Source organism: Castor canadensis, chromosome 16 (genome assembly GCF_047511655.1).
Source record: "Castor canadensis chromosome 16, mCasCan1.hap1v2, whole genome shotgun sequence".
NCBI lineage: Eukaryota > Metazoa > Chordata > Mammalia > Rodentia > Castoridae > Castor > Castor canadensis.
Window position 1 is genome coordinate 4,070,921 of NC_133401.1, and position 16,113 is coordinate 4,087,033.

The window sequence follows — 16,113 nt, forward strand, 5'->3', positions numbered from 1 at the left end:
AAAAGAAAGAAAATCTATCATATCACTATCCACCCGATGGAAATGTAGCAAGTCCAGGATAAAGCCTTTGATGTAATGGTCAATGGGCCTACAGAGGATGGAGACTCAGCATTTCAGGAATATGGCTCAGGCAACAAAAGGAAGACCCCATCAGGCTTTTAGCCCAGCTGATCAAATAGCCCTTATCCATTTCAAAATATTCTCGCAGAAGAAGTAGGGGTTAATGATATTTTCATCTTCATGTCTCTCTCTCTCTCTCTCTCTCTCTCTCTCTCTCTCTCTCACTCCCTCCTTTTCTCTCTCCCTGGTTTTGCATTGATCACGCACCTTGGTTGACTTTATTTAATGAACAGAGGGTCATCAACACTTCAGTTATCCCCACTCCAAAATTATGGGGAATTCGGAAGGTAACTGCCCCTGTTGTGCTAAGTGAACAGTATTTCTTAGTACATTAAGTTTTAATTTTTCAAAGCTGTGATTTCCAAAGCAAAACTGAAGAAAACAGAACTTTGGTCGTTTTCTGACTCAGAGTAGGAGAATCAGAGGATCTGACGAGCCCAGCCTTAGATGGAGGTTTGGGGGAAGATGCAAAGATTAATACCATCAGAGTCTTTGCATGCGAGCCAGAAGTGAGCCGTTCTGCTCTCTCTCTCTGTCATAAAAGTAAAATTTATAAGCCTCAGCTTGGTGAGTACTTACTTCTCTTGCATTGTGCACAGAGGCAGAAGTAACGTCTACTTTGGTGTAGAGTCAAACAAACAACACAACAACGGCAACAAAAGGAAAGACGGGGCAGTGATCTGAGGGACGAATTTTGTCCATTTTCTGTTAGAAAATATGACCTCTCAATTTGTCAAAGGTCCTGGTTTTCGCAGACGGTCTTAAGCTTGGTTCTCAGCAGTTTTGAGAGCCAAAGAACAAACACATTTTCTGGTTCACTGGTATCATTTTCACATGTTCACTGATTCAAACATTCTTTTGCTCACATAACAAACAGCTGCATCCCACATTAGCCTAGCTAGTGACTGTCACCCATCTCGGCAATAACTGTTTGATTGCAAACTTGACCCCTTCTTCGTCTCGGTCTGAGCAAGACATTTTTAAACAGCCATTCCGTTCCCAATCCTCCTTTGCAAAGAATTACATCAGATAACAAAGGGCGTCTCTGCCACTCAATGTAAGCCTTCTTCTAGAGGTCTGTTCTAAGAGGCTCTGCTAAAAAGGTTTTTATGATGAATTCAGAAACTACTATCATGTTAAGAGCAGCGATTTATAAAGAAGAATTCATTGGTTAAGATCTGAAAAAATAGTTTCTCAGGCCCTACTGACCCAGTTTTCAACAAAAAAAAGAACCAAGTGATGCAAATTAAGTTTTGTGACATTGTTATGCAGTCTGAGAAATTTGTAAAACCGTGTTTTGCTGTTACTTCTTAATAGAGGCCTTAATAAGTGCTTCTTTTTTTTTACTGAAGGGCTTAAATTCTTTTTTTCCTCTCCTCTCTTCACCTTGCATGTTTCTCTCCAACAGGTAATAATAAAATATATCTATTGTGCCAAGATTTGTATTTAAATGGTTATTTTAATCACACTTTTTTTTTTTAACAAGTAATACTTGTTAGAAGTCACACTAACCAGATTTGGTTGAGAATTCTACATTCCAAGAAAATCTGAATCCCCAGACGTGCCTCTGGAATGCCATCAATGTTCCTGCTTAGTTAGAAAATTATGAAAGGGTCTAATTTGAATATGAAGAAAACAAAGAAGTCAACCCAAAATGAAAAAAAAAAAAAATCAGCATTCACAATTGTAAAAATCCTTCAATGAATGAGGGACATAAAAGTGAAAAGATAACAGAAACTCAAGTCTAATTTTCTTTTGAGTCATGAGCACACCGGTTGGTTCTTTTAAGCAAACGGATTTTTTTTTTTTTCAACAGGGTATTTAGAGATAGGGGAGCAACAGAGAGAGAGAAGTAGCACGAGGCTATCACTTGGCCAGAAGGTGAGAAAAACATGGTAAACACGTCATTAATGAAGCGAACATTTGGTGTTGAAATATTCTACTAAGTCCTCCTTATTTTAGCAGGTCGGGGAGAGGGGTGGAAATCTGTCATTGCTAACTCCTCATCACTCCAAAAACTTGTCTGCTCTCTGCTTCCTGTCCCTCAAATGCCCCCAAATCTGAGAAAAGCTGAAACCGAAGAGGAGACCCTTCCTAGGAAGTTTTGGGAAGAAGTCCTTGGTGACAGCCTGGCACTAGCCACTCCTTAACAAACATCCCATGCTAGATGGCAGAGCCAGTGGCAAGCCTGCCCTGGGGTCTATCAGAGTGTGGTCCATGGAATAGCTGACTGCCCTATAGAGCGTACCCTCATCCTGCATGGTGCTCATGTTTCTGGGTAGACTCTGTCCGAGTGTCTCACCAGTAATAAATCACAACCCAGTGGAGGACTCCACAAGTAGACATGAGTTTCATGGGTGTTTAAGCAGCGTTCAGTATTACTGAAATCTCTGAAATGCAGGGCTCCAATTTATGCGTCTTAACAATCCTTTGCTGGTTTGTAACAAGCCAGCACACTCACATTTGATTTTTTTTTTTTAAGGTGCATTTTCGTTCTAGGAGAAGGAGAGATTGCAACATGACAATAACAACAAAACAGAACTGGTGTCGACTTCAGTCTCGAATTGGTTCTTAGGCTGAACTAATCATGGATACTGAGAAGGCAGGGAGGAGGGAAAAAAACCCAACTTTTAAAAAAATGACCCTGGACCGTATGGTAGCATCTTTGACAGTGGGCACTGTAGTGCCTCGAGGTGCCTCAAACTGTCTTTCATTTTCTAGACTTAATGGCTGATTGCAGAAAACAATGTTGCCATTAGTAACAGGGTATTTGTTACGGCATGATTTCCTGTGTTGTTAGGCAGCAGAATGATTACAGTGTTAGCGAGGTGCTTTCTTTCTAAAGGGCTAGAGATATAACTTTCAATTTGCTGTCCATTAGTAAAGGGACTTTGGAAATAACTGATGAAGGGGACCTCTTACCTGCTGTTAGGTATTGATTTTAATTTAGTTGTCCTAGGCTAGTGGGTTTTTTTTTGGTGGGGGGGAAGGGGGTTCTAAACAGGGCCAGGAAGCTTCAGCGTTTCACAGACATTTTGATGACAGATTTTTCTGCTTTGCTATTTTAGACCCCAAAGCTGCACCGCACTGCCTGTGTAGCACAGAACAATTTAAGACATGCAGGCACACACACACACACACACACACACACACACATCTGGGCTTCGACCCTCTGCGTTCGTTTTGGCTAAAGCATCCCAGGAAAGTGGTGTGTGGCTGCTAAAGTCACAGGGACCTGACAGGTGAGCCAGACTGGAATTTCAGAAGGGGACAAGGAGATAATAGGTTCGTTCTGGAGAGGGCGAGAATTCCCAAATGAGAGACTTTGTGAGACTCTACTGGTGGGAGGAGGGTGGGAGAGGAAGGGGAGAGAATGAGGGTCTGAACGTCCTCATTCTCATCCAGGATGGAGCCAAATGGCCACTCCTGGGGGCCAGGTGATGGTGAATGAGGTCAAGGTATAAATGGGACTGATTGACTGCTGGGGAGGTCAAGCTGTGACCCATTAAAACACATGCCACCTGGCCGTCTCCCCCATAGGGGAGGAGGGTCAGCTGTTTTTCCTGCTAGCCAGTGTTCAGGGAAGGCCAAGGAGTTTCAGCCATGGCCCTTGGGCACAGCCCGGCATCAGGCCGTCCACCTTAGGACCCAGCCACACTGATCTCAGAACAGAACTGAGGCAAAGCCAGGCAGCCCAGTCATAGCAGGGCCCCTTAGCCACCTGCTCCCAACCCTCCCCCCACCTTCCCAGCCAACCTACCTGAGGAAGACGGTGAGGACGGGTGCGGGCTGTCCTCCTGGGCACTCCCCGTTTGGGAAAGGCCACCTCCGACTCCACTCTCCTCGGTGACATTGGAGGATCCCGGCGTAGTGGAGCGGCTCACTGACTGGGACTCCTGGTCACTGCCAGAGCCACGCCGTTCATCCAGGCCCACGTGCAGCCCGTCCTCGTCACCCTTGCGGTCCCTCTTGTGGACACGGGAATGCACGACCACTTGGTGATAGGTGCGGAACACCCGGCCGCAGTCCGGACACTCGGTCGGTTTCTCCTTCATGTTCCCAGCACCCTGCAGGTTGTAGTCAAGCGTCTGGTTCAGCCCGTGTGACAAAAACTCCCGGCTGCCTTCTAAAGGGTCGAGCTTATTTGGCAGGTCTCTCTGATTGCCCACTTTGGTGTTGTGAACCAGATCAGCAGGCATTTTCTGCTTCGAGCCATCTGCTCCTACTAACACGTACTCCCGCTTCTCCTTATCAAACAGCACTCCGGCGGTTGCCAAAGCGTCGTCGTGGTTGCGTGGTACCTGGTGCTCCACAGCCATGCCCCTGGTCATGAGCTGCCAGGCCTGGTAGCTGTTCACCGGGTCCATCTCGGCAGCCTTGGCAGCTGCCTGCAACCTCTCAATGCAGCTGGATTTTAGCGGTGGCACCAGGTTGAGGCAACTCAGGAGGGAGTGCTTTTCCCCCTCCGGGACACCCCCATGAGCCATGCTGGAGATGGGTGACAACAGTTTGCCCAGTACCTCCTTCTCCTTCATGGGCAGCTCTCCTTTGCCATAGAGCTGGCCGGGCTCGCTCAGGCTGGCTTTGTCGGGAGCCATGAAGCCACTCTGTAGGCAGGACAGGTACCTGGAATACAGGTTGGCGTGGGCCTCCTGGGTCATGCTGCCCATGGGCACGGGCACCTCGGGCTCGCTGGGGCACTTGTTCTTCACCGACAGCTTGTTGAGGTGGACTTTCATGTGATTTTTGAGAAACCAGGGCTCCTTGAAGCGCCGGCCACAGATCTGACAGCAGTGCTCAAAAGAGTCCTTGTGTTTCCGCATGTGACCCTTCAAGAACCAGGCCTGGCTGAACACCTGGCCACATACCTCACATCGGAACTCATTGGCCGACTGCTCACCGCCACCATTGGGACCCTGGCCCTGGGCCGACTCCGCGGTGATGTGCGCCTTCTCCACGTGGCTGATGAGCTCCTCCTCCTGCGAGGCGGCAAAGTCACACAGCGTGCACTTGTAGGGCTTGTGTAGGATGCGGATGTGACGGTCCAGCTCCTCCCGCTTCTTGAACTTACCCTTGCAGAAGGTGCAGCGGAAGCCAGCCGCGGGGGTGGCTGCGTCCTCCTGCACGCTGGCCGGCTTGGGCGAGGGCACTGGGTGGGCCATATCGGGTACACTGGGGTTGGCAGGCAAGGCCAGGCTACAGGCAGCCAGTGGAGCCTGCTGGGCATGTGGCAAAGGCTTCAGATCTGGCCGGGGTTGTCCCAAACTGCCCTTCATCTGCTTGTCCCTCAAGATGGCCCTCTCCTCCAGCTCGTGCAGCAGGCGGTTTTCCTCGCGCACTCGCCCGCGCCCTTTGCCCAGGTTGCCCAGCTTGTGGGTCCGCAGGTGGATCTTGAGGTTACCCTTCTGGGCAGCACGGTGGTCACAGTAGGGACATTTGAAGGGCTTCTCGCCCGTGTGTGTGCGCATGTGCAGCGACAAGATGCTGTTGAAACGGAAGCGCTTGCCACACAGAGGACACGGGTACTTGCGGTTCTTGCGCGCATCGTCCTCAATGTCGCTCATCTGTGACATGATGCCCAGGTTCTGCCCATTGAGGAACTGCTGCAGGTCCACCCGCCCATTGAGGCTGGTGTCCACGTCGCGGCCCAGCTGGTTGGCCAGCAGTGCCATCTGACTGCCCATGGACTGGCCGCTCATGGGCACGTGGGTCTTCTCATCCAAAGGTGCGGGGGTCTTCTCCTCCGGGTTGGGCCTCGGGTGCAGCTCTGGGAAGGCATGGCTGAGCTGGGAGGTGATCTGGTGCAACTTCTGACTCATGGCATACTGGCCGTTAAGGACCGGGCTGCCCAGGTGGGACTCAGCTTCTGGTGCGGCTGCTGCCGCTGGGGACACTCCAAGGCACAGACTCGCTTCTTCCATCCCTAAAAATAAAGACAGAACTCAGATCTGTGCCAGGTAGGAAGTGTCAGCTGCTGGGGCAATTTGCATTTCATGCCTTACCTACTACCTACACATAAGCATGCTAAGGACTGAGAGTCAAAAAACAATAATAAAAAAATAAATTATTAAAGACCAATTATGCAATATGGCATAGCTCCTCCAATTTGTTTGTGGGGATAGATCGTCTTCCTTGTATTTTCTATTTACAGACGGCAATTATTCATCCGCGTTTAAATTATTAAAGTTTTACCACTTTGAACACCTAATAACAAACCAAGGATCTGCTGTTACAACTTTTCCTTCTTTCCTCCCTCTCTCCCCCTTCCCAGAATAAGACCTACACCTGTTGGTTCAATCTGACTTTGTCTTGCAGCAGAACAGCTTTATCCACAAGACCAAATAGATTCACCCAGAACTTGGTTTCCCTTTTCAATACACTCACCAGTCTAAGATGAAAGATCATTTTATGATTTGGCCACAAAAAAAGAGCCACCTTCAATGGCATGATATTTACTGGTGTATAATAAAGCAAGATAATGTTTAGGGAAAAAATAAACTAAAGGACAGGCTTTAGAACAATAAAAGAGATTTTGCTTTAGTCAACAAAAAAGTGCACTAATATCTCATTAAGCTGATTAGTATGCTACTTGGAAGCAGTGCTAGGTGCAGTTACACATGATTATAATCATAAAAACCCTTCAGTGTTTGCAAGGAAGCATTAACGAGGTATATTAAATTTTAAGGAGCCTGGGAGTAGCGGCTTTGCAAACCTCAGAGATTAAGATTTAACCCTTATGTTACGAAACCCTGTTATTTTGTCATCTGGTAACTGTGTCCATCAAAAGAAGTATGAACTATCTCCCCGCTGGAATCTTTGTGCCTGGTTGAAACTGTACGAATTTGGGTAGATGTACAGCCCTACACTATAGAATGCATTCTCTCTGTCTGTCCTTTGGCTACCAAGATATCCAAGGCTGAAACTTTGATTGGGCTTAAAGAGATATTTTATAGAAGTAGATAAAAACCAATTAAAACTCAGGGACAATGCCAGAGGAAGTCGCAACCAAGTTTGAGTGTTTTTAATAACTTTCTCAATATATAGTAATGAGTACAAATTGTACCTGCAGTATGTGTTTTGCAGAAAATTAGAACTCAAAGCTGTTTGTTAAACACAAACACTCAAAGCTAGTCTACAAAATTATCTTTAATAACTGCCTCTGTTCCCCACCCCCAGCCCCGACCCCACAGCCTGTGCCAGAGCAGCCAAAGCCGGCCCGTTCCAGGCAGGGTCAGAAGGCAGGGCCCCTTCCACAAGAAAGAACACAGGGGGCTTCACTTTTGCAAGGCAATGACCCCATGCCTGGAGTCCTTCTATTTCCAGATACGTCTTTTTGTGAAGGAGTCCAAGTTCATTTCCTGCCATGGTTTTTGCACATCTATGTCCCCTGTTTGTAGCCCAGTGTTTTCCACGTGTTGGCCAGCCAGGAGATCCAGGGGGAGCGCATTTAACCTCAGCCAGAACTATAGGGCCAAGCAATTTCCCCTTGGGGACTTGTGGGGACAGAGCTCAACTGTGAAGGAAGTGCATTCAGCCTCGGCAGGGTCTGCTGCTGGCTGGGCCTCCTGCCAGACAGACTGTGCATGACATGGAGGGTCTCCAATGACAGAGACCTAACGTCCTTGGCAAGAGGAGAGGGGCTGTGGGTCCGCCTTGCAGTGGAGGGGAAGAGAGACATGGGTGCTTATTTCCAGAAGGGAGAGGGACTGGAACAACAGTGCACCGTTCACTGTGGCCTCCAATGATTACGTGAACAACCTGTCACATGCTCACACGCAGATAGAGGTGCACAGTTATTTGCAATAAACGAAACGTGCCAATTTGCCATCTCTCTTTTGGCTTCTTATGGCAGTCTACACTCAAAAAAAATTTTAAAGGCCTATTTTAATGACTGGTCAGAAAGGAGCTAATCTCTCATGGAGATTCTTGCATTCATTTGACAAACCTGCTGAATTCCCACTGTGTGCTAGTCTCTGTCACTGAAGATAGAATGATGAATGGACTGGCTGGCCCCAGGATTCAAGGCAGCCTCTTTGTGGTAGGGAAGAGAAGGCCCAGAGGGTGGAGGCTGCTGAAGGATCCAGGCAGGAACCAGCAGCCTCCAAGGCCCAATCTGCAGCCCTTTCTCCATCTTCCAGCCCTGTGCACCTATGTTGGTCCCTTTCCTGAGCAAATGTGGATGGTGACCCTGGCTCCACAGCAGAGTGGAGAATTCCACCCAACAGCTCTGGGGGAAGTTTGGGAAGTCCCAAGCCACCATGGCTGCCCACATTCAAGGGCTGCCCAGTTGGCCAGCGCAGAAGACAGGAATCCAGGAAGACGGGCTATTTTCAGTTTCTGCTGCTGAGCGGATGGCAGTGCAGCAGGCGAGAGCGAGGAGGCTGGTCCTGCAGAGAACTAAGCCTGCAAATCAGGTTGAATGAGGGCCGTCAAGGTGAAGACCATGTCTCCCCACCACTCATGCTGTGCAAGTAACAGCTCCATGTGTCCTCTAATGAACATGGGGGGTTTCCAGTTTCAGAATGGAACTCTTATTGTGTTCAAAAAACCAATTTTTTCCCCTTGTCAACAGAGCTTTGTAAACCTCTGTAAGCATCTGGTGTTCTGATACCGTGGCGGATGCCTTAGCTTGGAGAAAAAAGAATGCTCTAGGATGTGTTCCCTAACTCTTTGTAAAGCTGCAGTTTCCCTCTTTCCCACCCTCCCCAGGCGGTATGGGAGTTTGAACTCAGGGCATTACAATTGCTAGGCGTGTATCTTCCACTTGGACCGTGCACTCAGATCTTTTTGCTCTAGTTTCTTTTTCAGATGGGGTCTCATGCTTTTGCCCTGGCCAGCCTCACACTGCAATCCTCCTATCTCCACCTCCTGAATAGCTGAGATTACAGGCTTGTGTCAACATCCCTGGGTCAGGATTGCCCTCTTCATGAGGCAGGTCTGAGCTCACGAGGCCCACTCTGTTCAATGGTGACATCCCCAGCCCCTGTCTACCCTATCATATAACTTTCTTAGCCTTCATCAGGAGGACAATGTGTCATTGTCCTCCCAGGATAGCAGAGGCCATGTCTGCTCAGGCAGCAATGAAAACCTGGACTCACGGCAGAGCTGACTCACCTAGGTTCAATATTTCCCGACTGAATGGAAGAATGACTGAAAAGGCCCCTTAAGTGCAGCTCATAAAAGAACCCTGCCCTAAAGGAGACTCACCCTCACCTTACCATCATGGACTCTACTTCAGTTTTGCACAAATGCAGGAACATCTACGATGAGCTTTATCCAAGCGGAGAGGGTCTTGACCTTCCACTCAGAAGCTGAAAGCCCAGAAACCACCAAGGAAAAGTCACCCATCACCATTTCTCTCAATCTAGGTGCCAATGGTGACCTAGGTGCCAAGGCTTTGGCCATCTCTGATGACCCCACTGCTGGGGGCACCACCATTCCCTTCATTCAACTTGACAGACCATCACAGAGCCCATGGGAGACCACAAGATGTCAGACAAGCTCCCCAGGTGCTGCTCCTGAGATGATGGCCCCTCAAATGAGCCTACTGTAAGGCAAGATTGGGTCACACAAATCTTAGAAGTCCCTGAGCTTCCATGAGCAGGTGCAGGCAAGGTTGTCATGCTGGGTCACTTGTCACCACTGCCTGCTACTTGTCGATTCAGAGCAGGAAGAGGGAGTGTGTATTCTTGGAAAGTGTGGGGTAATTGGTGTGCTGTCCCTGGGCCAAAGTAGCCAAGGCAGGAAGAGCTGGCCCAGGGCCCAGCCTGGGACTCACAAAACCTGGGCCATCCCCAATTCCTCCACACTTCATCCATCCAGAGTTCATTTGGAGTCATTCAGTGAGTAGCTACCAAAGACCTTGAATGTATCTGCTCTCAAGGGCCAATGAGCCAAGAGAGACCACGACAAGGAAGCCACGAAAAGGTCTCCACAGGCTGAATCCAAGGTTGGAGAAAGGAGGGAGTATAGCAGCTGTGATGCACTGAGGCTCTGTGTGTGTGTGCGTGTGTGTGTGCGCGCGCAAGCTCACTCCCAAACAAGGCACGCATATCAAGTATATCTGTGTTCAAGTGGGGCAGGGATTCCCCAACTGGTAGTCCTCCAGAAACTTATGCAAATGCATACTTTGGGAAAGTGAAGGGTCATTTATCCCACCATTAAAGGATTGGCTCCCACTGCTGCAGCAGAACTCACAGGGTGGGAGGAGGTGGGCTTGCCTGCAAGGGCTCCACTGTTCTGATGGAAGGTACAATTACTTCTCTCCCCAGCCCTCCAGGGAGCAAGCACTTGGAGAATGCCTTCCCATGGGGACCCCACTGTTTCCCTAACAGTGAAAGTCTGCCAGTGTCCTGCCACACACACACACACACACCCAAGTCCTTGGCCAGGTCCTAACAACCAGGGATAACATGCACATTCACGCATGAAACTGTACCCCACCAGCCACTGTTCAACCCACCCTTCACTTGGCAGCCTTGATTCAAGACTCAGCTCCTGTGATGTAGGAGCTGGAGGACACACATCAACAAGTCAGGGATCAGCAAAGGAAAGGCCATGACCCTGGCCTTAAAACAAACAGCCCAACCCTCCGAGGAGCCTCCACAGTAACTCAGCTTAACCCTCTCACCTAGGTAGGAAAACCCTTAGCCCAATTAAAAGCAAGAAACAAGTATTAAGCAAAGGGAGCCACTTGTCTCTGGCCTTCAACTCCTGGCCCCAGCCCTACCCAAAAGAAAGAGAAACTATAAACCCTGGTTGATTGATGGCAGCCGATGAGTACATAATTTACCTAATTCCAAAAAAGGTGGCCAAGTGTCCTCTAAGGGAGGAAGAAAGGAAGGAAAGAAGGAAGGGAGGAAGGAGAGAATGGAGGAAGGAAAAGAGGAGAGAAGGAAGGAAGGAAAAGAGGAGAGAGAGGAAGAGGGAAGGAAGGGAGGAGGGAAGAAAGGAAGGGAGGAAGGAAAGAGGGGAGGGAGGAAGGAGGGCAGAGGGGGAAGGGGAGGAGGGGATATGGAAGGAAGGAAGAAAGGAAAGAAAGAGGGAAGAGGAGGAAGGAGAGGAGGCAGGGAGGAAGGAAGGGAAGAGAGGAGGGAAGGGAAGGGAGGAGGGGAGTGAACACATCGCAACACCACCCTATCACAGCGCTGTCCTAATCACTAGGATCATTCTGTCGGTGTTCCACACAAAGGCAAAACTGATGAAGACTCAGGCTTCCTGTGCATCTCAGCCATCAGAGCCCTCCTCACCACAGTGTGGAAATGCCCAGAGACACCTCTGTACTCTGGCAGACCCTGGGCACACACTTCTGAAGGTCAGAGGCTTTCTTCCCTGAGCCAGGCCATTCACATTTCATGATGGCAGGACCCTCCACTAGCCTACCATAGGGTGCTGGGATTATCAGAACACATCCATGTCTCTTCATTCCTCTCACTGCAGGTACCCAGAGCTATTCAGCTGCCTTTGATGGTGCTAATGGTTATGTTGATTTTGCATTTCTGCCTGGAAGACTATTTCCTGTGATATCAATGACAAAAGTTCTCACTTAACTCTTCCAATAGAGAATCTAATTGTATCTTTCACTCAAAATGAAACTTAAAACTATCAGGACACCAGAAATGCCAGCTGGTATGAGTCTAAATAAATTTTACACAAAAACACAGTTCCATTTTGCTAGCATAGAAAAAAAAAGTAATCTCCTGAATAGTCCAAAAAAATATAGATCTTGCCAGTGAGTTGCATGAAAGACTTATCCTTACACTACGAAAAAGAATGGTCGGGAAATAAAATGACTTTCAAAATAACCATTTCAACTGGATTTTTGAAAATCAAATATTGTTGTCTAGCCAAGCACAACTAAATATTCCCTCTATTATCAATGTGGGGGAAATGCTGCTTCTAACACCCTGTAGGAGCTGCTCACCTGAGTCGCTGTGCAAACCTCAAACTTCTGGGGTGCACGGCAAGGAGGGTACAAACACAAGGATGTTTGCTCAAAATACTGTCGCCTTCTGGATGCTCAAGTGACCCTTGGCTCTTTCCCAGAACCCACCTTGTTTTCTTACACTTACGGTTAGCAATAATGAAAACAACTTCACCAAGAATATAATAGCTTCTTATTAAATACTATTTTTCCAATTGTTGTAGCTCAAACTGTTTAACTAACGCTGTTATAAGCATAATACACTCCTGTTCTGAAACACAGAACACCAGACTACTGAACCTTTTCAGGGTCATTAAACAGCTGTAAACATTATTACAAAAATAAACCAGAGATTTCATGCTTACATTTTGGCCTAGAGCTTACTATGCTGAGCAAGTACATTTTTTTTTCATCTCTTACAATCAGCGCTGGTGACATTTGGACATCCAAACAAATTACATCACAAACGTTACCAAGGTGGGCAGGACACTGAATGGTTTATTTTCTAGATGATTAATAGACAAACAGGTGGGCAGCTTGGGTGACCTCTTCCATTTTGACTGATATATAGACAATGGTTTGAGACAGGGCAAGAAATAGTTAAACTCCTGCTGAATGTATTCATGGAAATATGATATTCAAATCAGGCTGTGCAGCATGGCGGTTGTATAACTAGGAAAGTCAAGATGGAGGGTAGGGTCCAACTCCCAAACTTTCCCTTGTGGATGGAAGACTGGTCAAAGTCAAGGCCTTTGCTGCCTCAACTGGTGAACAGGACTTGACTATGTTGGTCCAGCACATGGTGCTGTGGAGCTGGAGGCAGCTTCCATATTAGTAAGATAGCACTGGACGACTAAGGAGAGGAAAGAAGAATAAAAACTGTTCTTTCCTTGGAGACTTTGGATGATTTCAAAATTCTCAAGGGAACAGAGGTCTGTCCATCATGTTGGCTTTTGGACTCTGAATTGAAACCCTAGCCCAGACTGGAGGCAGGTAATGAGCTCACTGGAGGAGAAAGGAGGCCAGCCACAAAGAGGTCTCCAAGTCTTTTCAGAACAGAGAAGACTTCCGGTCTGGGATCCTCGGTCACTGTCTGCCCATACCACACAAAGCCAGGTACATTAATGAGGAGCTGGAAATACAACACACAGGGCGGCTATCAGGCAAAGTAAATGCTTAATAAAAGACAGCAACAGTCATAGCAATCATCGCCATCACCATCTTCTTCATCAATATCACCATCAGCATCATGATTATTATTTCACCACCACCACCACCATCACCACCACCATTATCATCTTCATTGCCATCATCACCACCACCACCATCATCACCACCATCACCATCATCACCACCACCTCCATCACCACCACCACAATCACCATCACCATTACCACCACCATCACCACCACCACCTCCGTCACCACCACCTCCATCACCACCACCACCATCACCATCATCATCACCACCACTACCACCACCACCATCACCAACACCTCCATCACCACCATCACCATCACCACCATCACCATCATCACCACCACCACCATCATCACCATCATCACCACCATTACCACCACCACCTCCATCACCACCACCACCATCATCACCACCACTTCCATCACCACCACCTCCATCACCACCATCACCACCACCACCATCACCACCACCACCATCATCACCACCATCACCACCACCACCACCATCACCACCACCACCTCCATCATCACCACCACCATCACCACCATCATCACCACCACCACCTTCATCACCACCACCTCCATCACCACCACCACCTCCATCACCACCACCACCACCATCACCACCATCACCATCATCACCAGCACCACCATCATCATCATCACCACCATCACCTTCATCACCACCATCACCACCACCACCATCACCACCACCACCTCCATCACCACCACCACCACCACCATCACCACCACCACCATCACCAACACTACCACCACCACCACCATCACCACCACCACCACCACCATCATCACCACCACCACCATCACCACCATCACCACCAGCACCACCAGCACCATCATCACCAACACCACTGTCATGTACATCATATCATCACCATCTTCATCTTTCCCATACTCACCATCACCACAACCACCATCATCTTCATCAACATCAGCACCATCATAACCACTATCATCAGCATCACCACTACCACTGTTATCATGGCCGCCACCACCACCACTATCATTATATTCACCACCATCATCCCCACTAGCGTCACCATCACCACCACCATCTTCATCACCATTGTCATCATCACCACCACCTTCATCCTCTCCATCATCCTCACCATCAGCACCCCTATCTTCATCGTGTTCTCTCCCACATTGAAAGACACAGCGACACTGCCAAGAAATCACAATCACTGTCTCACGCTAGCCTTACAAACACCTTAGAAGCTAGGAGCAATTCCATTCTAATATTAAAAATAAGGAAACTTACAGCCTGATGTTGGAGCTCAAGTGAGATCTGCTAGTGGGTGGGCTGTTTTCAATGCTCACGTCATGTTCATCCCTGTCAGGTGGGATGCTGATAGTCACATGACAACTCCTTGCAAAGCACAGAAGGAAGGAAGCTACAGATACAGGCAAGTTCAAAAGACGCCAAGGAACACAGGTGCCAAAAGGTGGAAATATGCAAGATATTTCAGAAGAAAAGCATCTGGCTTCGGGGGGAAGGAAGATGGCATGGGCTGGACAGAGTGACAATACTGTGGATCTAGAAATATGACTATGACGCACTGCTTGGTGACCAGAAAGTCACACAAAAGCTCGCTTTCAGGCACTTCTGTTTCCTCAATATCTGTAAGGGCTAATACATTATCCTATGTTCTGTCTTGAATCAGATGGGTCATTTCCCTCCTGTGAGACTGGAGTGACAGGGAGAGAATGTCACCTGAGATCCCATTAATGTGAATCCTACTGCAGGCAGCCCAACTGGAATCCACGTGAGCTGGGGCACCTGCCAGAGCTTCAGTTTCCTTCTCTCTAAAATTCACATTAACTGTCCTACTCACTGCTCAGGATTTTAAGGGGACAATTCAGAGTGTGGAGGCTCTAGCAGACGCTGACCACGTCATGTTGCAGAACTCTGTAGATCTGGAGTCTGTTAATCTGGTGGCAAGTGCAGAGAGATGATGGGCATGAGTTAAAACCAAGGCAGGTGGATATGGTTGATAACACTCTTCTGGCCAATCTCACATACACCTGTGAGGTGGCCTCATAGCACCCAACACCATTGTTTAATGTCAACGTGTGCCACAGAAGCCACCTTGCAACTTTGGTCAAGTTCCTGTAAGAGTCAAGAGGCTGAAGTGCTAAGACACAGGACCATTCAGTGCACCCCACAAAACCTCCCCTAGGACAGCCACCACCTACAGACCGTGCATGGTCACATCTCTGGGAAATGTAGAATAACTTCAAAACCATACACCAAACTCCTGAAGACCCAGAGCTGCTGGGGCAGAGAGAGAAAATAGCAGAGTCTGGAAGAAGCCATTAATGTCCCCTCTCCCACCTTGAACCAGTGGCCAAAAGCAGGAGGACAGCCCCCGATCTCCTGGCACCCCAGCCCCAACTCTCCACAGCAGTCAACCCACACCCATCTTTCATGCTCCATCTTGATTTTCCTCCTACAGGAAACCTTCCCAGATTTGCCTAGGCTGGAGGTGATCACTCCTTCCTCAGAACCCCAGGCAGATGATCTGGGCTTTGGTGCTCCTCAACACACAGCTGAGGGGAGGGTGCACACGACACAGCCCATCAAAACCTTCCAAGTCCCCAAAACTTACAACCAGTCACCCTGCTGGAGAGGGGCAGCAGTCAGACCATGCCAAGAATGCACAGTAGTTCACACACATCAGCCAGGCCCTCAACCTCCAGAATCCAGGCCAGGAAGTAGCTCTTCCATTTCTCCTGGATGGGATGATTTGGAAAGACAGTGGCCCCCTAATCCTCTAGAATTGATTTATCTGAACTGTGTCTACCCCCATCAGGGAAAGAAAAATAAAACCTACATATATATGCTTTTAA

At 48.3% G+C, this 16,113-nt stretch overlaps 1 protein-coding gene across 18 annotated transcripts in view; it reads right to left on the reverse strand.

Annotated features, from left to right (window-relative positions):
* Window positions 1–16,113, reverse strand: part of Znf536 (zinc finger protein 536) — a 463,499-nt gene that overhangs the window by 251,948 nt on the left and 195,438 nt on the right. For all 18 annotated transcript variants that reach the window (XM_074058790.1, XM_074058788.1, XM_074058789.1 and 15 more), the window contains one exon: window positions 3,881–6,043. In XM_074058790.1, coding sequence (XP_073914891.1) covers window positions 3,881–6,043 — 2,163 coding nt within the window. The remainder of the gene's footprint in view (window positions 1–3,880; window positions 6,044–16,113) is intronic.